Source organism: Pristis pectinata, chromosome 9 (genome assembly GCF_009764475.1).
Source record: "Pristis pectinata isolate sPriPec2 chromosome 9, sPriPec2.1.pri, whole genome shotgun sequence".
Lineage (NCBI taxonomy): Eukaryota > Metazoa > Chordata > Chondrichthyes > Rhinopristiformes > Pristidae > Pristis > Pristis pectinata.
In genome coordinates this window covers 58,503,054-58,528,648 of record NC_067413.1, presented here as the reverse complement: position 1 = coordinate 58,528,648, position 25,595 = coordinate 58,503,054, and the positions used below count along the sequence as shown (strand labels likewise).

The window sequence follows — 25,595 nt, the reverse complement described above, 5'->3', positions numbered from 1 at the left end:
AAAGAGAATGCTGGAAATACCCGGCAGGCAAGATTGCATATGTGGAGAGAGGAAAAACTTTGCAAATTGAGGACATTTCATCAGAAATGGCAATTCTGACACAAACTGGAAGGCTGGCTGCCTAGGAGGTACACTTTGGCCTCTCTCTCTTCAGTGACTTACACTTTTCCAACAAAGCCCAACATAAGCACTTAACAGCCCTTAGTACTCAACATTGAATTCAACAATTTCTCATAACCAGTTAATCCAGATCTGCCAAATTGGTACAAAATGAGAAATTTTAAAAGTAAATTATCTCCATTGCAAATTGAGTTCTATAGTTGCTTTCATGTGTCTGCCCAACATTTCCTCCCATTCTTTTTGCACTTCATGTTGCCCTCCATAAACTCCCTGTGATAATTATATTGAAGGTGCAAGTTACTTTTTTTGTTTTTGATATGATTTATGCTTATTTGTGAAATGCTAACACACACACATTTAATTAATAAATCAATGCTGATTTATTTGAAGAATCTATTCAATACATTATCAATTTCCAAGTTTAAAAAAATACTTAATTCTAAATAGGAAACAGAAGTGCATTCTGATTGATAATGTCGAACAAATGGTAAATTTTGTCTGCCTGACTATCAGAATTTTGGCAGATGATTTGTTGTAGGCAGAGGAAGATGACAAAGTCACAACAAATTGCAGAGATGAGAATGTAGGTGGCATGATTAGTAAGTTTGTAGACGACATCAAAATTGGTGGTGTAGTGGGGTGGACAGCGAACTAGGATGTCTAAGGTTACAACAGGATCTAGATCAACTGGGAAAGTGGGCAAAGGAATGGCAGATGGAATTTAACTCAGACAAATCCGAAGAGATGCATTTTTGGAAGTTAAACCAGGGCAAGACATACACAGTAAATGACAGTCCCTGGGAAGTGTGGTAGAACAGAGAGACCTGGGGTATATAGTTTCCTGAAAGTATTGGTATTGGTTAATTATTGTCACTTGTACCGAGGTACAGTGAAAAACTTGTCTTGCATACCGATCGTACAGGTCAATTCATTACACAGTGCAATTACATTGAGTTACAGAGCACAGAATAAAGTGTCACAGCTACAGAGAAAGTGCAGTGCAATAAGGTGCAAGGTCATAACAAGGTAGATCGTGAGGTCATAGTCCATCTCATTGTATAAGGGAACCGTTCAATAGTTTTATCACAGTGGGGTAGAAGCTGTCCTTAAGTCTGGTGGTACGTGCCCTCAGGCTCCTGTACTTCTACCTGATGGAAGAGAAGAGAAGAGAGAATGATCCGGGTGAGTGGGGTCTTTGATTTTTCTGGCTGCTTCACCAAGACAACGAGAGGTAAAGACAGAGTCCAAGGAGGGGAGGCTGGTATCCATGATGCGCTGGGCTGTGTCCACAACTCTCTGCAGTTTCTTGCGGTCCTGGGCAGAGCAGTTGCCATACCAAGCTGTGATACATCCGGATAGGATGCTTTCTATGGTGCATCGGTAAAAGTTGGTGAGAGACAAAGGGGACAAACCAAATTTCTTTAGAGGCACTGTAGAGGTGCTGGTGAGCTTTCTTGGCCGTGGCATCTACGTGATTTGACCAGGACAGGCTGTTGGTGATGGCAATGCAGTTAGACAAAGTAGTGAAGAAGGCATATGGCATGCTCGCCTTCATTGGATGGAGCACTGACAACAAGAGTTAGGAAGTCATGTAGCAGCTAGAATATTGTGTTCAGTTCTGGTCACCATTCTATAGGAAGGATGTGATTAAGCTAGAAAGGATGCAGAAAAGATTTGCAAGGATGTTGGTGAACTGGAAGGCTTGAATTATAAGGAGAGATTGGATAGGCAAGGGACTGTTTTCCCTAGAGCGAAGGAGGCTGAGAGGTGACCTTATGGAGGTTTATAAACTCATGAAGGGCATAGGTAAGTTGGATGGTTATAGTCTTTTTCTCAGGGTAGGGGAGTCCAAAACTAGATGTCTTGGGTTCAAGGTGGAGAAGGAAAAGGTTTAAAGGGGACCTGAGAAGCAAGTTTTTCCACACAGAGCTGCCAGAGGAGGTGGTAGAAGCAGTCACAATTACAATGTTTAAACGGCGTTTGGACAGGGACATGGATAGGAAAGGCTTAGCAGGATATGGGCCAAATGCAGGCAAATGGGATTACCTCAGGAAGACACCTTGGTCAGCATAAATGAGTTGGACCGAAGGGCCTGTTGCCATGCTGCATGACAATATGACTCTATGACTATGAGAGGCTAAGCATCCAAGCCACTGAAGTCCAAGCCATTTCCTCCAATATTTCAAACAGCGGTGGCTTGGACTTAAAATGCATTAACAGTTCAATAGCATTCGTTTCACTCCGCAACCAACATCTTAAATTGATACTAATTGAATTATTATTTCTCAGTGGTTAGTTTAGCCTTTGCGTTATTTTTATTTGTTTGCAGGATTACCAGAATTCAAGTAATTTGGAACAGTTTGTGACTCGCCTTCTGCTGAAAGAAACTGTCAACCAGTTTCAGTCTTTGCAAAATTCCTTGGAATGTGCCATGGAAACCACAGAGGAGCAAACTCGCCAGGAAAGGTGAGCCTAGAATTGGCATTGCCACTTTATTTTATTGCTGCCATTTATCTATATATTCTATATCTATACATTTCCACAAACCTGCAGGGTATTCACACACTCTTCTTTGTTGCATATCATATTCTTCTATTTTCTCAGTGGTTCTACTTAACAGTCTTACATCATACATTTCCATCAGAGAATAAGTCATGAGATATCCATAAAGGCCAATATATTTCAAAACGAAGCATCAAGAGTGCAAGGACATCGGGAGGATGCTTCCTCTGGTCTCACTTCAACTGCCAGCATGACTAAGGTTAATAACCTTGTGACACGGGGAACATTATCCTCTGCTATGTCAGCTTCATATTGATTCACCCCATTACTCTACTCAATAGCTTTTCTTGGTCAAATCAATATTGAATAAACAAATAATAATTTGTAGGCAGTTTGGATAGTTTGTAGCTGAACCGAAGAGAAAAGACCATTGAAAAAAATCACTATCTAAACGTGTACTGATGTAGCTTACGGATGGCAGTGTATTATTTTCACCAGCATTACTCATCAATTCTGTTTAGCAAGTGCTTCTGTTAATGTTAATTACCAAATGTAACCAAACTAAAATTTGCAGAAAAGCTGTGAAAAAGTGATTAGATTAAAACAGGAATAATCCTGAAATATATACAAAAACATTCAAAATAGAGAGCATGTCAGACAGGATCCACAAAGGGAAAAGATAGGTGGTATCTGAAATAACTTATGCTTTCTATTTATAGATGTGGTTTTGTTTTCTCTGCATTTCCGGCACTTTAGTTACGAATTTTCTCAGGGTCTTATTGCAACTGGATTTTAAAGGGTTTGAAAGAAGAGAACCATCTGGCAGAATTGAGAAATGCAGTCTCCACCAGGGAAGTGGTGCTGCCTGTGGCAAAACTCCATCTACCAATGAACTGGAAAGGTTCAAGCTGGTGGAAGGAGGGGATGTATGAGACTATGATCTACATATTTAAATCTTGTTTACCTGAGGTGAATAGTGAGAGGAAACAGGAATCCAGATCCATTAAAAGCGAAATGGAGCACACTGGCATATCCGGCAGGGTCCATATCTTGAAACAGCAAGAAAATGACAGCAGTAACATGATTTTAATTATTGTTTGTATAGGATGGAGCTGCAATAACTACTGGGCAGGCACGGTAGTGTAGTGGTTAGTGTAATGCTATTACAGTGCCAGTGACCCGGGTTCAATTCCGGCCGCTGTCTGTAAAGATTTTGTACGTTCTCCCTGTGTCTGCCTGGGTTTCCTCCAGGTGCTCTGGTTTCCTCCCACATTCCAAAGACATACGGGTTAGGAAGTTGTGGGCATGCTATGTTGGTGCCTGAAACATGGCGACACTTGCGGCTGCCCCCAGAACACTTGGTGCAAAAAGATGCATTTCACTGTGTGTTTCGATGTACATGTGACTAATAAAGATATCTTATCTCTGATCTTATCTCTTAATAACTTGTAATATCTTTGGCGGAGTCTGCAGTGGCTCATCAGTACAGTCTTAGCTTCACTTCTTCTCTGATACACAACCAAGATTGTCTCAAACTGTTGTAGACCATAGCTGAACATATTTACAGGAAGGAAGTGGAGGCTTTGGAGAGGGTAGAAAAGAGGTTCATCAGGATATTAGCTGTAAGGAAAGGTTAGACAAACTTGGGTTGTTTTCTGTGGAGCATCAGAAGGTGAGGGGCAACCTGATAGGGTAGATAGTCAGAGTATTTTTTTCCCCACAGTCTAAATGTCAGATAACGGAGAGCATAGATTTAAGATGAGGGGGGGGAAAGGAGATTTGCAAGGCAGGTTTTTTCTTACACCGAGAGTGGTAGGTGTCTGGAACGCACTGCCAGGGGAAGTGGTGGAAGCAGATACAGTAACAACATTTCAGAGGCATTTAGACGGGCATATGAACAGGCAAGGGATGGAGCAATACAGACCATGTGCAGGCAAATGAGATTAGTTTAAATTGGTGGGCACAGACATTGTGGGCTGAAGGGCCTGTCCCTGTGCAGTATTGTTCTATGTAAATCAGAAAGTCAATCCCTGACTCCAGTCTCTTTGGTGGGATCAAGCAGATGTCATACTTGAGGAATTTTTGGTCCTCTTTTTATTTCAGGTATTCTGTATTTTATTGTCTTGCCTATTCATATGGGATAGTTCTGAAATATTGGCATAAAATCACTCAACCCTAGCTTTCTGTAATGTTGTGTTAGGTTTCACCAATTTAGTTTTGACTATCATGTTTCAGGCTAATTTTGTTGAACTTCCACATCAGTTCCATTTATAATTAACATAAATCATTGTTAGTCAAGGAAATTATTAATTACAGTATTGGTTCCTGGCCCAATGATCAATTCAGAACCAGGGTAGCATATTTTGCCATTCCCGAAAGCCTCAATCTCTTAGATTTTGCTGCAGTCTTCCCATTTGACATTCTCATGCTGCATAATCATTAAAATGTCTGGCTGCAATATGAGATCTGTGAACATGCCAGAATAGGAAATGAACCTGTACAAAGTTATGTGCAGTACCACTGGCATCCATCCATGATTCAGTTAAAATGATGTACTTAAAAACACAGGAAGTATTAGGTTGATAGGAATGATACAGAAGAGCTTGTCTGCAAGGAAATTTCAGAGTATGCAAGAACTATAGCAAGAGTATGCAAGGGGTAATAGTGAACTATCCTTTCTTGTAATAGTATTCAAGGCCCTTGCCATTTGCGTATTGTGTTCTTGCCTGTCTCTCAACAGCAGCGTCACACACCAATGGTATCACTGCTTCACACCTGGGCCTGCATGCATCCACTAAGGGGACTATATTACAATTTTCTTAAGCGCACCATGCGCTAACAAATCAGATTTAATGATCAGTTTTCGGTTTGGAAAAAAAACATGTAGCACTTGCAAAAGTTCTGCTATATATTAGAATTACACACTCAGAATACATGGCAGATGTTTGGTCAATAATAGAACTGGGAACCAGGCTGAATGTAACAAGTTCAGAGAAGAAGTGAAGTAGGAAGTAAACAAGGCAAAGACCAACAATGAGAGTAGAATGACTGCTAACATACAAGGGAATCCAAAGTTTTCTATAAGTATATAAATAGTAAAAGGGTATGAGAAGGATGTTGACCTTATTTGGACCAAGAAGGAGCTACTCATGAATTGAAAATTGGTTATTAGGTAGAAAGCAGAGAGTAGGAGTAAACAGATCTTTTTTCTGGTTGCCTGGCTGTGACTGGTGGGGAACTGCAGGGATCAGTTCTTGGGCCCAGATAGTCACAATTTATGTCAATGATTTGGCTGAGTAGACTAAATGTCATATTTCCAAATTTGCTGATGAGACAAAACCAGGTAGGATTGTGAAAAGCAAGGAGGCTGTAAAAGCGGTTCAAAAATATATTGACAAGCTGAGTGAGTAGCAAGCATATGGAAGACACAGTATAATATGGGAAAAATGTGAAATTGGCCACTCGGTGCACAAAGTAAAAGAAATTTAAGTTGGATAACGTTGATATTCAAAGGGACCAAAGGATATACATGCCATAGAAAGATTGATGTGAGGATTGACTATATCCGGGGATGGTAGATTTGCCTCATTAAGAGAGACTGAGTAGACCAGACCTGTGTTCTATAAGGTTTAGAGGAATAAGAGCAGATCTCATTGAAACTTACAAAAATTCTTCCAGGGCTTTAATGTGTTGGATGCAGGGAGGATGCTTCCTCTGACTGAGCAGGCTTGAAACCGAGATCACAGTCCTGTAATAAGGGATAAGGCGTTTAAGACTAGAAGAGAAGAAATATCTCATGCAGAGGGTGGTGTACCTTTGGAATTCTTTACCTTGGAGAATTGTGACAGCTCAGTCATCAAGTTCATTCAAAACAGAGTTTGATAGGTTTCTAGATAGTAAGGAAATTAAGCGATATGTCTTTGAGGTAGAAAATCATTCATGATATTGATGAATGGTGGGGCAGGCTCAAAGAGCCAAATTGCCTACTCCTGCTCCTATTTCTTATGAGTTCATATTTAGTAATTGGCAAAAGAACTAAATGAGACATGATTATGATCTGGAAAGCTTGGCCTGAAAGATTAGTAGAAGCAAATTCATTCATGGCTTTCAAAAAGGATTTGGATAACTTCATAAAGAAACATAGTTTCCAGAGGCACAGAGAAAGAACCAGGAAATGGAATTAACTTGCAGAAAATTCAGCAGAGGTTTGTTGCCCAAAGCCAGAGGCTGAAGCAAGTTAGTACCGGCTGGTAAGGTGTACTGCTAAGAAAGTGGCTGAAGCATTCAATACAAATGGCTAAAATAAACTATGTTTACTGGTACCATTATACCAGTAAGAAGTTTAAGTTACCATGCCTTAAATTACCTCAACCTTATTCTGTGCTGTAACAATTTTATAACTCTTATACAATCTGTTCACATTCTGATCTTTGAAGAAATTTTGAATGAATTCAGATTGGCAATTATCATTGAGATTGAACTTCAAAGAGAGCAAGTGAAAGATATTTTGATTTCAAGACCATAATAGAAAATTTTTGGGTTTGTGTTGAGTTGCTTCTGTATCTTTGGTGTAAAGCCTCCAAAGACCCACACAATCATCAGAAATTGTTCATTTACATAATTCGTCTGGGATATTAATAATTCCTTACCAAAGGTATGATATGTCTAAGAAGCCAGAACTTCATAAACAGAAGAGTGAAATGTACATATGAAACTGGCCATGAATTCCCAAACTGGCATTTAAAACTAAGGACATGAATATTGTTTGATTTCAGCTTCTTAGAATGAGATAACTAGTTTCAGTTTGTTAGAGCAACAAAATTAGTAGGCTTAATACTAAGATTGAAATAAAGAGACAAGACCAAGGAATTGATTGCGGACTTCAGGAAGGGGAAGTCTGGAGAACACGCACCTGTCCTCATTGAGGGGTCAGCGGTGGAAAGGGTGAGCAGCTTTAAGTTCCTGGGTGTCAACATCTCCAAGGATCTGTCCTGGCCCCAACACATTGACACAATCATTAAGAATGCAAGCCGGCGGCTCTACTTTGTTCAGAGTTTGAGGAAATTTGGTACCTCACCAAGGACTCTTGCAGATTTCTATATTTGAATAGTGGAGGGCATTCTGACTGGTTGTATCACGCCTGGTATGGAGGCTACAATGCACAGGATCGCAAGAGGTTGCAGAGGGTTGCAGACTCAGCCAGCTCCATCACAGGCACAACCCTCTCCACCATCAATGACATCTTCAAGAGGCGATGCCTCAGGAAGGCAGCATCCATTATTAAGGACCCTCACCATCCAGGACATGCCCTCTTCTCATTATTTCCATCAGGGAGGAGGTGCAGGAGCCTAAAGACCTACACTTAATGACTCAGGAACAGCTTCTTCCCCTCCGCCATCAGATTCCTGAATGGTCCATGAACACTACCTCATTGTTCCTTTTTTGCACTATCTATTTATTTTGTAATTTACAGTTTTTTATGTCTTTACACTGTACTGCTGCCATAAAACAACAAATTTCACATCATATAAGACAGGGATAATAAACCTGATTCTGATTCTGAACCTGTTGTGGTAATCGAATAGTGTTAATCCCAGAATACCCACTGTAAAGGGTGGGTCTGAATAAAATTGGAAATTATTTGTTTACACCGTAAAAGTAGTTTTAAAATTTCTTTGATACAACAGAATAAAATTACATTTCTCCCCTTTTCCAAGTCATAGCTCTAATAATGGAAACAGAAAATGCTGGAAGCATTCCACAAGTCAGGCAGCATCTTTGAAGAGAGAAGCAGAGTTAACATTTTGGGATGGAGTTTTTTTATCATTGGATTATCTGCTTTTATAATACCAACACTCTAGATTATATTGTGTGACCTAGTTAGCCGAAGAAACTGAATGTATTTGTAAGTTCGAAGAAAGCATATAATTAACTGATCTATTCAAGTCAAATGACTGTGTTTAGAGCTTGGAAGTGGGAGTATGAACAAGTATATCCACTGAGCACTTTTTTATTGTGATTTTATGTGAAAAATATTGAATTCATTTTTAGATTTGTTTAATACTCCTTCCATTCCCTAAATGCTGTTTGCACAGAAATATGAAAATTCTTTCAAGAATTTCAGTTACATAACAGCCAATTGTCTCTTCAATCTACTTGGTATAGAGAATTAAGTAATTAAGTTTCACTTTCATGAAATCCTTAATGCTTAATCAGTTCCACCAAATACCTCTTGTGCCTTTGTAACTGACCTCTGTTACATGCACCCCTCTACTTTTAGGTTGCAAGTTTCAGCTATCAGAACCCATTTCCGTCTTCCTATTCATGCTATTATGACACAGTTATTATGTTGCCTGGCACAAAGCAAGGCCTGGGCATCCAGTGTCTCACACTTCATCCTGGTAACACAGCTGGCCACAGTTCTCAATTTCTTTGATGCAAGGACATTACCAGTTGCTTCTGGGGGTCATTTCTAAAATTATTTTTTTTTAAATGTTACTTACAGCGTGGTAACAGGCCCTTCCTGCCCAACGAGTCCGCGCCGCCCATTTTAAACCCAAATTAACCTACCCGTACGTCTTTGGAACGTGGGAGGAAACCGGAGCACCCAGAGGAAACCCATGCAGACATGGGAGAACGTACAAACTCCTTACAGACAGCGACAGGAATTAAAACCCGATCGCTGGCGCTGTAATAGCATCGCGCTAACCACCACGCTACTGTGCTGCCCAATTAACCAATCAGCTGTGAGTAGGTACATCAAGCAAGCAACATTTAAAATATCTGATAGAATGATTTATTACATGCATTCCACAGTGGGCATTGTGTCATGATTTCCATAGGTAAATGCACATATTAAATTATCCTATCAACACTTTTGACAAAATTCCCCAAAATTTAATGCCATCAATATCTTACTGTTCTAAATGCTCTTTTCCTGGAAATTTTTTTGAAGTATTTCATCATGTTTATGCTCTTCAGACCACAAGAGATAATGTTCCTGCAATAGGTCCAATCTGGCAGAGTTAGCTTTACCAGATTTCCCACCTCAAGTGAAGGAGAATTGCTACAGCTCCTCAGTCCCTGACAAAATTCCATGAACACTATATTTGGGAGGTCCACAGTGAAAGGCAAACTCAGAACTTCTGCACGTACATAAACACCCATGATCAATAATGCAATGAAACATTGGCAGTTACTCAGGGAATTATCAACTTCCCCCACAAAACCCTGGCTAATATAATATCTAGGATCACAAATTAATTGAGGAACAAATTGTACAGTCATGGTCATAGAGACATTCAGAACGGGAACAGGCCCCTTGGCCCAGCACATCCATGCCGACCATTTTGCCCATCTACACTAATCCCATTTGCCAACATTAAGACCGTATCCTTCAATGTCTTGTCTATCTAAGTGTCTGTCTAATTGCCTTTTAAATGCAGTAATTGTGTCTGATATGGGATACTTTGATCAAAAATGGGATCATTTTGCAGAATATTGCTCTAGAGTTTTGTTGTGTGTGTAAAACAAAAATAAGGACGTAGACATAACCATGCCTGACAGGATATTGTTAACTTGAGGCTGTATTACTGTAGATTTCAGTTACAGTTTATTGCTTCTGTTGTGCAGAGGAGAAGTTTTGGTACTGTCAGATCTGGTTATTTTCGAATCTGCAGGTTCTTTCAGGAGTCCAAGAATGAGTTGAAAGCAACTTGGTGCTTCACACAGTTTTTATTGGAAAAGTTTAAAACAAAGAAACAGTCACAGAGCACATGGCACTATCTTTACTACTAGGAGATGAGCCGAGACGAAAGAACTAAGATGACCTAGTAGCCGAGGGGGGTATAGAGCAAGAGAGAGATTAACAAAAAAACGACACTTTTCGTACCTGAGATAAGAGGTACTTCTTAGCTAACAATTGTCCAATCAGAAAACTTACTAGATACCTGTGGCAAAACCAACCAATGAGAAAACACATATTCACCTGATGGATGAACCAATAAGCTAAAAAGCAGTTATACCTTGTGCAGCCACTATACATGTTAAAAAGCTACGTAAACCAGTCGAATCCAACAATACTGTATACAGATATGAGGAAAACCAGGGTAATTGCTGCATCAAAAATATCACAACACCAAATAGGCTACTGAATGTTTCCAGCATTTTCTGTTTTTATTTCAGATTTCTAGCAAAATGCAGTTTGTTCATTTTCAATCAGGTGAGTAAAGACAGTGGGGGTAACAGGACGTGAGTAAGTTAGTAATTATGCCTCTGGGAGGCCAGAGATTTCCAATGGGACCAATGTGCTGTTGCAAACACAAACCAGTAAAGGTTCCTTCGAGTTTCAGTATAGCTTACTGATAGTCCGCCATTTGCAGATCCATTCTACTTTCTGGGATTTCCATCTTATCCACCCTTCAGAATTTGTAGCACTTTTTTAAGTTGCACAGTTTGTGAAGGTAGAATTATTTATTTGAGCCAAGTGTGTCGAGTGAAAATTATTTTGGAGATTTTTAGCATTTGTCTGTCAATAGCAATGCCTGCATTTATGAACTAGCAGGCAGGAAGACATGACCTGCTAGTTCAGTTGAATTTGTGGTCAATCATAATCTCTAGGATATTGATGGTGGGTGACTGCAGCAATGGCTATGCCATTGAATGTGAAAGGTAGGTGGTTAGATTCTTTCTTGTTGGAGATGGTCATTGCATGGCATTTTTGTGGTGCAAATGTTACTTGTCACTTATCAGCCCATGCCTAAATGTTGTGTAGGTCTTAAATTTGTGTAGGTCAAATGAAACATCAGCTGCTTCATTTGCTAAAGAGTTGTGAATTGAATTGAACACTGTGTAATCATCAGCAAAAACCCGCACTTCTGACCTTATGATGGAAGGAATGTTATTGATGAAGCAAGTTAAGATGTTTGGGCCTCAGACATTGCCCTGAGGAACTCCTGCTGTAATGTTCTGGAGCTGGGATGATTGACCTATCTTCCTTGGTGCAAGTTATAACAACAACCATTGCAGTGATTTCCCTTTGATGACATTCATCTTTCACTCATTTAAACTCTGGAGAGCATAGGTTCGGTCCACTTAATCTCTTTCTTTCTTTCTTTCAATCTTTTTATTAGTCGTCAAATTATAACATCAATGTTTGTACATGTAATACAAAGAGGTCAGGAGAACAATCATGGCATAGATAATCATAAAGAACAATAAAACATAAAAAAATCTGTAGATCCAACAATCTCTTAGTAAATGAATATAATATAAAAGAACGGAAAGAAAAAGATTTATTATATAAATAAAGAAAAGAAAGAGAAAAAAAACCCAAATCAATAAGAAAAATTATAAACAATATGTCAAACCAAACTAAGCTGAACAGAATAATTTCAGAAAAAAACAAACAAAAAAAAAACTGGACTAAAATTTCTCAGTAGAAACAGAGCAATATTATGTCGTCAACTCCGTTCCTCTAAGTTGAAAGGTTATTACAAGGGGATCTATATCATGTGAAAATATTGAATAAATGGACTCCAAATATCTTCAAATTTAAGCGAAGGATCAACGGTACCACTCCTAATTTTTTCCAAGTTTAAACATGATATAGTTTGAGAGAACCATTGAAAAGTAGTAGGGGGTGTCGGATCCTTCCATTTAAGCAAAATGGATCGTTTGGCCATTAATGTAACAAAGGCAATCATACAGTTAGCGGAAGCAGATAAATGGCCAGACTCTATCCTTGGTAATCCAACAATTGCAGTGATAGGGTGAGGTTGTAAATCAATCTTCAATACATTTGAAATAATGTTAAAAATGTCTTTCCAATGTTTTTTCCAAAAGAGGACAGGACCAAAACATATGTGTCAAAGAAGCCACATTCGATTTACATCTGTCACATATAGGATTTATATGGTGATAAAAACGAGCTAACTTATCTTGTGACATATGGGTCCTGTAAACTATCTTAAACTGTATCAAAGAGTGTTTGGCACACATTGAAGGTGTATTAACTAAATGAAGAATTTTCTTCCAAGTCTCTGTAGGTAAAGATGTCTGGAGTTCGCTTTCCCATTCATTCTTAATTTTGTCCAGTGATTCTGGATGTATTTTCATAATTAAATCATAGATTATTGCTATCAAGCCCTTCTGATAAGGATTAAGACCTAAAAATTTTTCCATAATTTCAGTTTTGTGAGGTGTCGGAGAAGAGGGTATAGTAGTTTTTAAAAAGTTTCTAACCTGCAAATATCAAAAAACGTGTGATCAAGGCAAATTGTATTTGTTAGACAATTGTTCAAAAGATGAAAAACAGTTATCAATGAATAAATCGCGAAAACATACTGTTCCCTTCCTTTTCCATATGGAAAAAACTGAGTCAACTCTGGATGGATGAAAGAAAAAATTAGATTGCATGGGACTTGACAGGTTAAATTTATCCATTCCAAAAAATTTACGAAATTGAAACCATATTTGTATTGTATGTTTAACAATTGGGTTAATCATATGTTTAGTTAATTTGGTAAGTGCAAAAGGGAGTGAAGCTCCTAAAATAGAAACTAATGAAAATTCAAGTACTGATTGGTGCTCAAGGTGTACCCATTTGGGGCATTGAATTACATCTGAATCTTGTATCCAAAATATTAAATATCTGATATTAATTGCCCAATAATATAATCTAAAGTTAGGCAGGGCCATACCACCATTCTTTTTTAGTTTTTGTAAATATTTCTTACTTAATCTTGGGTTTTTATTCTGTCAAATATATGAAAGAATTTTAAAATCAATATTGTCAAAAAAAGATTTCTGGACGAAAGTTGGAATCACTTGAAATAAATATAAAAATTTTGGTAAAGTATTCATCTTAACCGCATTAATTCGGCCTACCAATGATAAAGACAGAGGGGACCATTTAGTAAATAATTGTTTAACATGGTCAATTAAAAACAATAGATTAGCTTTAAATAAGTCCTTATGTTTCTTGGTAATTTTAACACCTAAATACATAAAATAGTTACCAATCTAAAAGGTAATTGCCTATAAATTGGGGTTTGCATATTTAATGGAAAAAGTTTGTTCTTATTAAGATTTAATCTATAGCCAGAAAAAAACACTAAACTGATCTAATAGTGATAGTACTGCGGGGAAGATTCCTCCGGATTAGAAATATAAAGTAACAGGTTATCTGCGTAAAGAGATATCTTATTTTTCTTCTGTCCGTGAGTAACGCCACATATATTTGAAGAGTCCCAGAATGCAATAGCCAAGGGTTCTAAAGCAATATCAAATAATAAAGGGCTTAACGGGCAACCTTGTCTAGTACCTCGAAAAAGCCTAAACAAAGGAGATCTTTGATTATTAGTAAGTATTAATCTCTTTTCAGAAGATAACAACTCCCCTCCCCGCTTGGATTTTAGGAATAATCAGATGAGTCTTCACTGCAGTCCTTCTGTACATCCACCCTTCCTTAGATAGGAAGACCTGACTTGTGTGTAATATTCCAGATGCTGTCTTCATGTTACTTTCAATGAGTTTGCGGGGTTGACTGGATTAGGTCTGTCTTTGTCATGCCCTGGTTTCATGTCTAGACTGCAGCTCAATGATTCAGTTTGCTTTTTTCTTATTTTCTAATGAAGTGATTTAATGCAACTGATAAGTCATTTCAGTAAGAGGCGATGTCTTGTTCAAACTTTGAGGGCCAGCTGAAATAGTACTGAGGTCTTTGCCTTACTTCCATGGAGAATGATGAATTCTAGAAACATGTGAACTAGTAGAGCTGCACGATTAATCAAATTCAGTGAACAGGCTTGATCCTGCTATTTGACAGTTATCCTGTGAAAAATTATTGTGGTTCCTGATTCTACTCAGCTTCAAATTCCATTAAATTTTCCAGCCTGCATCCATATGGTTGACATCCTGCCAAAGGAAATGCAGAGACAGAGCGAGAGGCATGTGCATTCCACAAGACTAAATGGTGACTTCTCAAAATGGTGGAAATGATGTGTGAAGTTAAAGAGAAAACATTTTTGTACCTTAGAAATTTATCTGGTTTCCTTATTCAATAGGTCACATTTGTGTCGATCAGTTATATAATGAGCATTAATTCTCACCCTGTAGTCCTGCAAATTCTTTTCCTTTATCCAGTTTCCTTTATTACGCCATGATGGAATCTGCCTGTACTAATTGATCCCACCATTAGTGCATTCCAGACATTAACCGCACACTGTTTAAAAATGTTTTTTCTCGACTCATATTTGGTTCTTTAGTTAACCATCACCATTATTTGACCACAAGTTCCAGACCCCTCTGGCAATAGGAACACTATTTCTCTATCTATTCTACCTATACCATTCATGATTTTAAATATCATTATGAGCTCTTTGAAGGGATTGTCAATTATCTGGGGGTATATTGGAGAGTTATTTGCAGCTGAGCTTGGAATGAAGAGTATGGTACTTTGGACTGTTCTAAACTCTTCAGAGAAGCTCTGATACTACTTTGTCATCTACTGCACAATAAGTACCCAGCCACCATGAGGCCACAATACCTGATCACTGTTCCATAGCAGCAGGAGGAAGAGGAGAAAGAAAAGGTAGAAAACGAAGAAGGAGGAGAACAGGAAGGCCGAGTCAGTGACAAAGAAAGGCCTTCACTATGAGGTGTGCTGTCAGGGCACATCTTATTGTCCTGAGATTCACTTAGGAGCCTCATTCCACTTACTCAGAGCACAAATAGAGAGGCAGGACATATCAAAACACTGTAAATCCTGCAAGAGTGGAATGCTAAATGGCAAGAATCACATTGCAATAGTCTCACCAATTTCCCTTCACAAATGATATTAGCATTGTCTTTTCCTCCAATAGCAAAATCCTTGGGATTATTATTGACCAGAAAATTAACTGTTGCAGGCACTGAATTACTGTAACTGCAAGAGCATGTGAAGCTATAGTGGAGTATCAACTTCCTTATTTCTCAAAGCTGTTTCACCATTGTCATGGCTTAATTAAGGACTTCAGGAGTTTTCTGCAACTTCAAAGATATGGAACAATGTCCTCTATTTGCCTCAAAAGGCAGTTTCAAAGAGAATGAAGAATGCTGCACCTTATTTGTTAGAAACAGACCTGTTGTATTGCCATCCCTGTGAACCACATTGAATCCTCAGTGTGGTTCAACGTTGACATGATGTATGCTGTATCCAAGTGGACGACATATGAAAAATCCATCCCTACCTCAAACAGTAGCTTAACATAGAAATACAAGGGCAGTTGTCATTTAAATTGATTAAGATCTGCAAAGTGAATTCCAAGTCACAATCTCCAAGCCTGAGAAAAAAAATCTGTCACTTTCCTGTATGTTTGCTGTTCATTAGATTGATGCTTTCCCTAACGCAGCAATATGCAAGTTCCCTTACCACAAGTAATGCTGTGAGAAAGGAATACAGCTCCTTGCCACCTTCAGTGCCATGTAGGAACATGCAACAAATACTGACCTCTCAGTAATGCTTTTCATCCGTGAGTGACAAAGAATGAAGGAAATCTCCAATCCACTTTGTAACTCGGTTCCCATGATACCTTCCCTCTGTCAGCTATTATCACAATATATCAGTTGAGATGAATAACGAAAGCCAGAACTAAACAAATTAACATGACATTCAGTCAAGGCCAAAACCATGCATTTGTTAACGAAGCATCCTTGTGTGTTTTCTTTGTATCTGTCTTCCACGTGATACTGAGTAGCTCTCTCAAGTCTGTAACAAGCTGCTTGATGTTTACTGTCTTGAAGTGAAGATTCCTGAAGTCACGTGTGCTAATGGGAAATAAAGATTGCAATTGACAACTCCTAAGCCAACATACACGAGGTACATGCCCAAAATGATTTCCTGAAAACAGTGGAACAACTTGTGTGGGTCCACTCCACATTTTATTTTATTGCCATTTTATTAGATATTCTCAAATGTAAATATTCCTTCATTGTAATTATGGGGTGGCCAACACAATTGTGCAAGGTGAAAGCATAAGATTTATTTTCAGTGGAGAGATCTGGTTGTTTTTTATCCCCATCACACTCTCACCACACTTCAGATTTTTAATTGTTGGCTGTAATTTATGATTAGTATTGGGAAATTTTCACCTAAAAATAATATTACTTTTGCTCATTTTTATTGAAAACTTGTTAGTAATTGCTATTTTTGGAAGTTTTATTTTGTTTTAAAGATTGTCCATGAGATAGTTATTGTGGAAAATATCATCTAATACCAAGTGAAGCATTTAAACCCATCTTACTGCTTAAGAGCCATGGCTGTAAGTAGCAAAAATAGATTTGTAACTGTATCCCAATCAGGCCAAACAAGTAATGCAATTTCAGAGGGAGAGTAAAACTTACCCTAGAAATGTTTCTAATTTATTTGTTAAATGGAATGGAGTCAGATTACTTTTCAATATCAGAGTGATTCATAGTTATCCCTTAATTTTAATATAAAATCAAACCCAACTAGAATGAAACAAAACTACACATATGCAATGTTTATCTATATTATTAACATAAAAGCCAGATTTAAATTGTAAAATTAAACCACAAGCTGATTCAGCTGTTGTGGTTGATTGATTGCTATAAGGAAATCAGATTATTTACTTGAAGAAACCTCATCTCCTTGGCAAAGTACAAGTACAGATTCAGAAGGGGAAATGAATTGACATAGTATAACAGCATCCAGATGATTCCTTAATTATTCAAATGCTTTCATATTTTTTGGTTCACTACTTAGGAAACTTGCTGTGGACTTTCCAGAAGGGAAACTGAAAGAAGTGGAACAGATAAGGATAATTTTCTGTCTTAAAATCTGGTTGCAATGAAACCAGTTGCAATCAATTTGACAATGAAAACAATATGAAATGGAGCTTTTCCGTCCATTAGTTGAGGCAGGCTATCATAAGGTCCCTGCACATTCTGCAAACTTGTCAACTGCCTCAGCCAAAAACCAACCTCTTAAAATCAGCTCCAATGCAAGTAGACAAATTGTCACCGATCCACAGCTCAAAAGCGCTGGTTAAGATTCATCATTGATCAAACTTGCTAATGTGTAACAAAAGTAATAAAAAGTACAAAAATAAGTATAATGCTTAATGAACAAATAAATTAAGGTATCAGCTTTTACGGAAGCAGTTTCTTTCTAACAATATATTTCACTGACAAAGAATGACCGAACTGACATTTATGTGACTGCCATAAAGTGAAGATAGTCTATGCTCCAGCAGCTTTGAGAAAAGGTTTTATTTCCATTAGGAACAAATCCACAGAAATATAAATCTTTCCCAGCTATTTCTCATGGGATAACAGGAAGCTAGATAGCTTCACTGTCCTTGAGGAATACTTCTAACCTTTAACATCATTTTTTGAAAAAAAGGCGAGAGATAACAGGAAGGCTAACTGCTATTTGTTGTCATTTGTAGACAAGGTCCAGTAAAACCAGAGGTACTTTCAATTAACTGGTCAGGGAAACGATCCATTCGAAGACTTCAGAGAAATAATAGCCTGTCTCCAAACAATACCAATTTCAGCATCTTAAACTCAGGTATTGTACTAGTATTTATAGATATACCTTTTTTTGTTTTTGTCTTTTTAATCACAATGGTGTCTCGCACTATAAGCATTGATGTTTTATTTTTGGATTCTTGATTAAAAGAAATTATGTATTATTTTTACTAATTTGAAGAGAAGTCATTGATCTTCTCCGAGAGATTGGCCATTCCAACATTTGACAATACAGAAGGAGAAAACTGAACCAATGCCAGCAATGCACTTTAACAAATGATGTATGTCTAGTAGCAATGCTGTCAAAAATTTTAGATGATACTAAAGCAGTTCTTTGCTAATTTCTCAATAGATCAAGGGAAGCTACAAAGAAATGAAATAAGGTGGGGGAATGAGATAAAAGTTGGCAAGTACAAAATATTAATTAGAACGTGCAAAAAACCTGAATTCTGTGTGAGTATTCTGCATGAATTCAGAATTTTGAGTGCTGTATGCAGAACTAAATTTCACACAATTGAAAGCATAATAAGTCTTTGCAAAGGTATATTGTTCAGATTTGCCAAGATGGTATCTCTTATGAAGAAATATAAACTCTGAGGTTATTTTGGAAGATTAAGACTTTTGTCATTGAAAACATGCAGCTTAGGAGCAATATCCACAATTCTGAACAGCCAGGACAGGATAAATAGAACCAGGTTGTTTCCAGCACTTGAAGGTTCAAAAGTCAGGAATGTTTATAGAAAATAGAATGAAAGAGATTTAGAACAGAAAGTAGGATAAACTTGGTTACATGGAGAGTTGTGAAGATGCGGTTCAGGCAGAAACCATCTCAACATTAAAAGTTAAATGAGATATGTGTTGAAGAAAAGAAAGACGAAAATGATATCTGTTTAAAGTTGCTTCCTCTCATTGACGGTAAACTCCAATCTGGAATATTTGGACCAAATAATCTCCTTCTGTCTACTCTGCAATTTCCAAGAAAACAATCAAATTTTCTATGATAATTGATTACAGATTTTTTTTCTATAATTGTAGTAAAGAGCAACTTATCTTACACATTTCAGAAACAAATTGCAGAGAATATGGAAAATCACTTTGGAAAAATAAGCTAATTGATTTCAGCAATTTTCCAAGAATTTTGTGAAGTAATTGAGACAACACAAGATAATGCACTTTTCAGAGCACAATGCATTTCCCTTAACAGCTTTTCTGAAAGCTATATTTAACAAGCTTAAACCACCTTGTTTCGTGAACTAGTTTACTCCTCTCTTCGACGGGTGTTCTGTGAGACCTTCTCTCATTGTTGCCCTTCCGTGATCTCTGCTGCTCTCCAGCTCTTCCACCACATGCTCACCCAGACTCGCTTCCACAGCCACGTGGCCTTCCTGGGCACTTGCCTCCACCGCCATCTTGTGCCTCATGGCTTCCAGCTCCGCTTCCAGGCCTCCCAGTCTGGCCCCAACAAGGATCTCAGATCCTCTCCCCCCACCTTCTTATTCTGGCTTCTGCCCTCTTCCTTTCCAGTCCTGATGAAGGGTCTCAGCCCAAAACATCGATTTTATTTCCCTCCATGGATGCTGCCTGACCTGCTGAGTTCCTCTGGCACTTTTTGTGTATTGTACCATATCTTCTGCTGTGAATTGGAATGGGAATGGGTTATACAATGAAAGAGGACTTTAACCTGATGAGTCATCACAAATTTCTAGGAACTTAAATGCCATGGCAACATCATATTACTTGATTGTGTTGAACATTAATCTGACTCTGTGAACATTATAATTATAAACAAACATTAAAAAATGCTGAATGTGATAAAATTGTTCCTAATCTTACAGTAAACTCATGATATAAGTATGTATTTTTTTTAATCCATTTAGAGTTGCATGAGTTAGAAAGCCAGTAAGTAACAAATTATTATAACCTTTAAGCTATAACTGTGCACTAGTTTGGAAACATACATTTAATTGAACTGGGCATTAAGATTTGGGAGGGGATGCAAATATTAGCACCATAGATACTAAAAAGAAAAATATTAAAGGGAGATAAATTGGATAAAGCCCAAAACAGTGACCACAGTGCATGATTAACTACTGCTTCCAAAGCAAGTAGCACCACAAATTCATGCTGCCTACTCTCATAAATTTTATGCACACAGCCAATAGTAAGCAAGCGTCTCTAAAGGGGAGATAATCATTGTCTCCAGGGACATCCCCATCCACAATGATAGCAGAGCCCAGCATGTAATTGCTGAAGGCAAGAACCGTAGAACACTACAGCACAGAAAAACAGGCCGTTCGGCCCTTCTAGTCTGTGCCAAAACGTTATTCGGCTAGTCCCATTTACCTGCACCCAGTCCATAACCCTCCAGACCTCTCCCGTCCATGTATCTATCCAATTTATTCTTAAAACTCAAGAGTGAGCCCGCATTTACTACATCAGATGGCAGCCCATTCCACACTCCCACCACTCTTTGAGTGAAGAAGTTCCCCCTAATGTTCTCCCTAAACCTTTCCCCCTTCACCCTAAAGCCTCTCGTACTTATCTCTCCTGATCTAAGTGGAGGAAAGCCTACTCACCCTCATAATTTTGTAAACCTCTATCAAATCTCCCCTCATTCTTCTGCGTTCCAAGGAATAAAGTCCTAACCTGTTCAATCTTTCCTTGTAACTCAACTCCTAAAGACCCGGCAACATTCTAGTAAATCTCCTCTGCACTCTTTCAATCTTACAAATATCCTTCCTACAGTTAGGTGACCAGAACTGCACACAATACTCCAAATTTGGCCTCACCAATGTCTTATACAACCTCACCATAACATCCCAACTCCTATACTCAGTACTTTGGTTTATAAATGCCAGGATGCCAAAAGCCTTCTTTACAACCCTGTCTACCTGCGACGCCACTTTCAGGGAATTATGTATCTGAACTCCCAGATCCCTTTGTTCCTCCGCACTCCTCAGTGCCCTACCATTTACTGTGTATGTCCTACCTTGATTTGTCCTTCCAAAATGCAACACCTCACATTTGTCTGCATTAAATTCCATCTGCCATTTTCTGGCCCATTCTTCCAGTTGGTTCAGATCCCTCTGCAAGCTTTGAAAGCCTTCCTCGCTGTCCACTACGCCTCCAATCTTAGTATCATCAGCAAACTTGCTGATCCAATTTACCACATTATCATCGAGATCATTGATATAGACAACAAACAACAATGGTCCCAACACAGATCTTTGAGGCACACCACTAGTCATAGGCCTCCAGTCTGAGAAACAATCATCCACTACCACTCTCTGTCTTCTCCCACACAGCCAATTTTGAATCCAGTTTACAACCTTTCCATGGATACCTAGTGTCTAACCTTTCCATGGATACCTAGTGTCTGAACCTTCTGAACTAACCTCCCATGTGGGAACTTGTCAAAGGCCTTACTAAAGTCCATGTAGACAACATCCACAGCCTTTCCTTCATCTACTTTCTTGGTAACCTCCTCGAAAAACGCCACAAGATTTGTTAAACATGATCTACCATGCACAAAGCCATGCTGACTATCCTTAATCAGCCCTTGGTTGTCCAAATACTCGTACATCCGATCTCTCAGAACACCTTCCAATAATTTACCCACTACTGATGTCAGGCTCACTGGCCTGTAATTACCTGGTTTACTTTTTAGAGCCTTTTTTAAACAACAGAACAACATGAGCTACCCTCCATTCCTCCGGCACCACACCCGTGGCTAAGGACATTTTAAATACATCTGCCAGGGCCCTGCAATTTCTACACTAGTCTCTCTCAATGTCCGAGGAAATATCTTATCAGGCCCAGGGGATTTATCTACCTTTATTCGCTGTAAGGCAGCAAGCACCTCCTCCTCTTTAATCTCTATATGTTCCATGACACTAGTGCTTGTTTCCCTTCCTTCCATATACACTATGCCAGTTTCCTGAGTAAATACAGATGCAAAAAAACTGTTTAAGATCTCCCCCATCTCCTGAGGCTCCACACATAGCCCACCACTCTGATCTTCTAGGGGATCAATTTTGTCCCTTACTATCCTTTTACTCTTAATATACTTGCAGAAACACTTTGGGTTTACCTTCACATTATCTGCCAAAGCAACCTCATGTCTTCTTTTTGCCTTCCTGATTTCCTTTTTTAGTATCTTTTTACTTTTTCTATACTCTTCAAATACCTCATTTGTTCCTAGTTGCCTATACCTGCTATACACCTCTCTCTTCAATATCCCTTGAAAACCAAGGTTCCCTATGCTTGTTAACTTTGCCTTTAATCCTGGCAGGAACATGCAAACTCTGCACTCTCAAAATTTTGACTTTGAAGGCCTTCCACTTACTGAGCACATCCTTGCCAGAAGACAACTTATCCCAATCCACTCTTCCTAGATCCTTTCTCATTTCCACAAAATTGGCCCTTCTCCAAGTTAGAACCTCAACTCGAGGACCAGACCTGTCCTTATCCATAATTAACTTGAAACTAATGACATTATGGTCACTGGACCCAAAATGCTCACCTACACATACTTCTGTCACCTGACCTGTCTGGTTCCCTAATAGGAGATCAAGTATTGCATTCTCTCTCGTTGGTACCTCTATATGTGTGTGTGTGTGTCTATATATATATATATATATATATATATATATATATATATATATATATATATATATATATATATACACACACACATGTATGTATATATTGATTTAGAAAACTTTCCTGAACACATTTGACAAATTCCAAGCCATCCAGCCCTTTTACAGTGTGAGAGTCCCAGTCAATATGTGGAAAGTTAAAATCCCCTACTATTACAACTTTCTGTTTCTTACATCGGTCTGCTATCTCACTTCAGATATGTTCCTCCAATTCTCTCTGACTATTGGGCGGTCTATAATACAACTCTATTAGTGTGGCCACACCTTTCCTGTTCCTCAGTTCCACCCATGTAGCCTCTGTAGACGAGCCCTCCGGGCTGTCCTGTCTACGCACAGTTGTGATATTTTCCCTGACTAGTAATGCCACTCCTCCCCCTTTCATCCCTCCCCCTCTATCACGTCTGAAACAACGGAATCCCAGAACATTAAGCTGCCAGTTCTGCCCCTCCTGCATCCAAGTCTCACTAATAGCAATAATGTCGTAATCCCACGTGCCAATCCATGCCCTACAATACATCTGCCTTACCTACAATACTTCTTGCATTGAAATAGATGCACCTTAGAACATTTCTATCACGTACAAACCTTTGATTTCTGTCTATACCTGCAGTCCTCACATGACCTTTTTCCTCCTCCACCTCACTATCTGCTCTAACACTCTGGTTCCCCTCCCTCTGCAAATCTAGTTTAAACCCTCCAGAGCAGCACTAGCAAACCTACCCGCAAGAACGTTAGTCCCCCTCCAGTTCAGGTGTAAACCGTCCCGTCGGAACGGGTCCCACCTTCCCTGGAACAAAGCCCAATTGTCTAGAAACATGAAGCCCTCCCTCCTGCACCATTTCCTTAGCCACGTATTTAGCTGCATGATCCTCCTATTTCTAGCCTCACTAGCTCATGGCACGGGCAGCAATCCTGAGATTGCAACCTTGGAGGTCCTGTCCTTCAACTTTGCACCTAATCTCTAAACTCTCTTTGCAGGACCTCCTCCTTCCTATCCACGTCATTGGTCCCTATGTGGACCACGACATCTGGCTGTTCACCCTCCCTCCTAAGAATATCGAGAACTCGATCTGAGATATCACGGACCCTGGCACCAGGGAGGCAACAGACCATCCAGGATTCTCGATCTCTCCCACAGAACCTCCTATCTGTCCCCCTAACTACTGAATCCCCTATCACTACTGCTCTCTTCTTTTCCCTCCTTCCTTTCTGAGCCAAGGGTCCTGTCTCGGTGCCAGAGACCCGACCACTGCAACTTGTCCCTGGTAGGTTGTCCCCACCAGCAATATCCAAAACAGTATACTTACTGTTGATGGGAACGGCCACAGGGGTGCTCTGCTCTTTCTGTTTATACCCCTTCCCTTTCCTGACACTCACCCAGCTACCTGCCTCCTGACTTTTAGGGGTGACTATCTCCCTGAAACTCCTGTCTATGTCTGCCTCTGCCTCATGAATGATCCGGAGTTCATCCAGCTCCAGCTCCAGTTCCCTAACTTGGTTTGTCAGGAGCTGCAGCTGGATGTACCTTTTGCAGGTGTAGTCTGAAGACTGAAGCAATTCCAGTAATCTTCAGCCAGAAGGGCTGAATTCTCCAGTGGATGATTCATTTTAGTCCCCATCTGTGGTCATTAAAACAAGAGCCACCTTGAATCAATCCACATGAACTAAAGGAACAGTTGAGAACACTGGATACAGCAAGGGCTATGGACCCCAACAACTTCCTACCAGTATTGCTAAAATCATATTCCAGAACTAGATAAAAACATTGATCAATGTAAAATCACAAAAAAAAACATTTCTATCCAGCCAACTATTGCCCCATTAGCCTAATCTCAGTCTTCAGCTAAGTGATTGACTTAGTGATTGATCAGCAGTGATATGAAGCAAAACTTACTCGCCAAAAGCCCACTCACTGAGGTTACTCTGATCTCATTATAAACTTGTTTCAGAAATAGAAAAAGAAATCCAGAGAAGAAATGAAAATGACTACCTCTGCTGAGTACTGAAGCACTCTTCTAGGCAGTAGAATCATTTAGACATGACTGTGGTTTGGTGTATCATGTTTTACATAGCATTATGCAATGTGTCATAAGTGCATTGCCCACATGAGCATCATCTAGACACAAGAGTTTCAAGCAGAAGCAAAGTGCGATGCTGCAGAGTTAAGGCATCGTGACTTCTGCAAGGATTCAGAATAATGACCTGCTGTGTATTGTTAGAAACATACCAGCTCAACATGCAGAATTTCTTCCATTTGGGGTATGTCTCTGATTTAACATGCAGAATCTGCAAAGTGACATTTATTCCATCATTAGCACAATCTTGCAGAGCATTATCCTCCTCCCACCTGATGCTTAGTTCAGAATAATATGTATTTATTTTTCTTGGAATAGAAGATGTTAGTGACCTCTTGCATGCAGCAGTGAGATGGTGTAGGAAGTAATATTGTGCAAGCCCTTCCAAGGCTGTCAAGCATCCATCCGTGATTCCAGTTTAGTCCAAAATTGCCTCTGTGCTTGCAATGGCCTTCCAGATGTCATACCTGGACTTCTCTGGGTCACCACCCCTAAGCACCACAGATGTAGCCCTCAGCAGATTACAAATCTCCTGGTTCATCCAGGGCTTCCAGTTGGGGAAGACTCAGAATATTTTTGTGTGTACACACTCATCCACACATGTCCTTATGAAGTTGGTGACGACTGTGGCATATTCATTTAGGTCCACTGACGAATCCTTGAACCAACTCAAAACTTAAAAAAACAAAAAAAAAAGAATCCAGTC

At 39.1% G+C, this 25,595-nt stretch overlaps 1 protein-coding gene across 1 annotated transcript in view; it reads left to right on the top strand.

Annotated features, from left to right (window-relative positions):
- Nucleotides 1–25,595, top strand: part of necab1 (N-terminal EF-hand calcium binding protein 1) — a 100,470-nt gene that overhangs the window by 55,201 nt on the left and 19,674 nt on the right. Inside the window, exons 6-7 of the mRNA XM_052023402.1 lie at nt 2,450–2,586; nt 18,072–18,193. Of these exons, the coding sequence (XP_051879362.1) occupies nt 2,450–2,586; nt 18,072–18,193 (259 nt within the window). The remainder of the gene's footprint in view (nt 1–2,449; nt 2,587–18,071; nt 18,194–25,595) is intronic.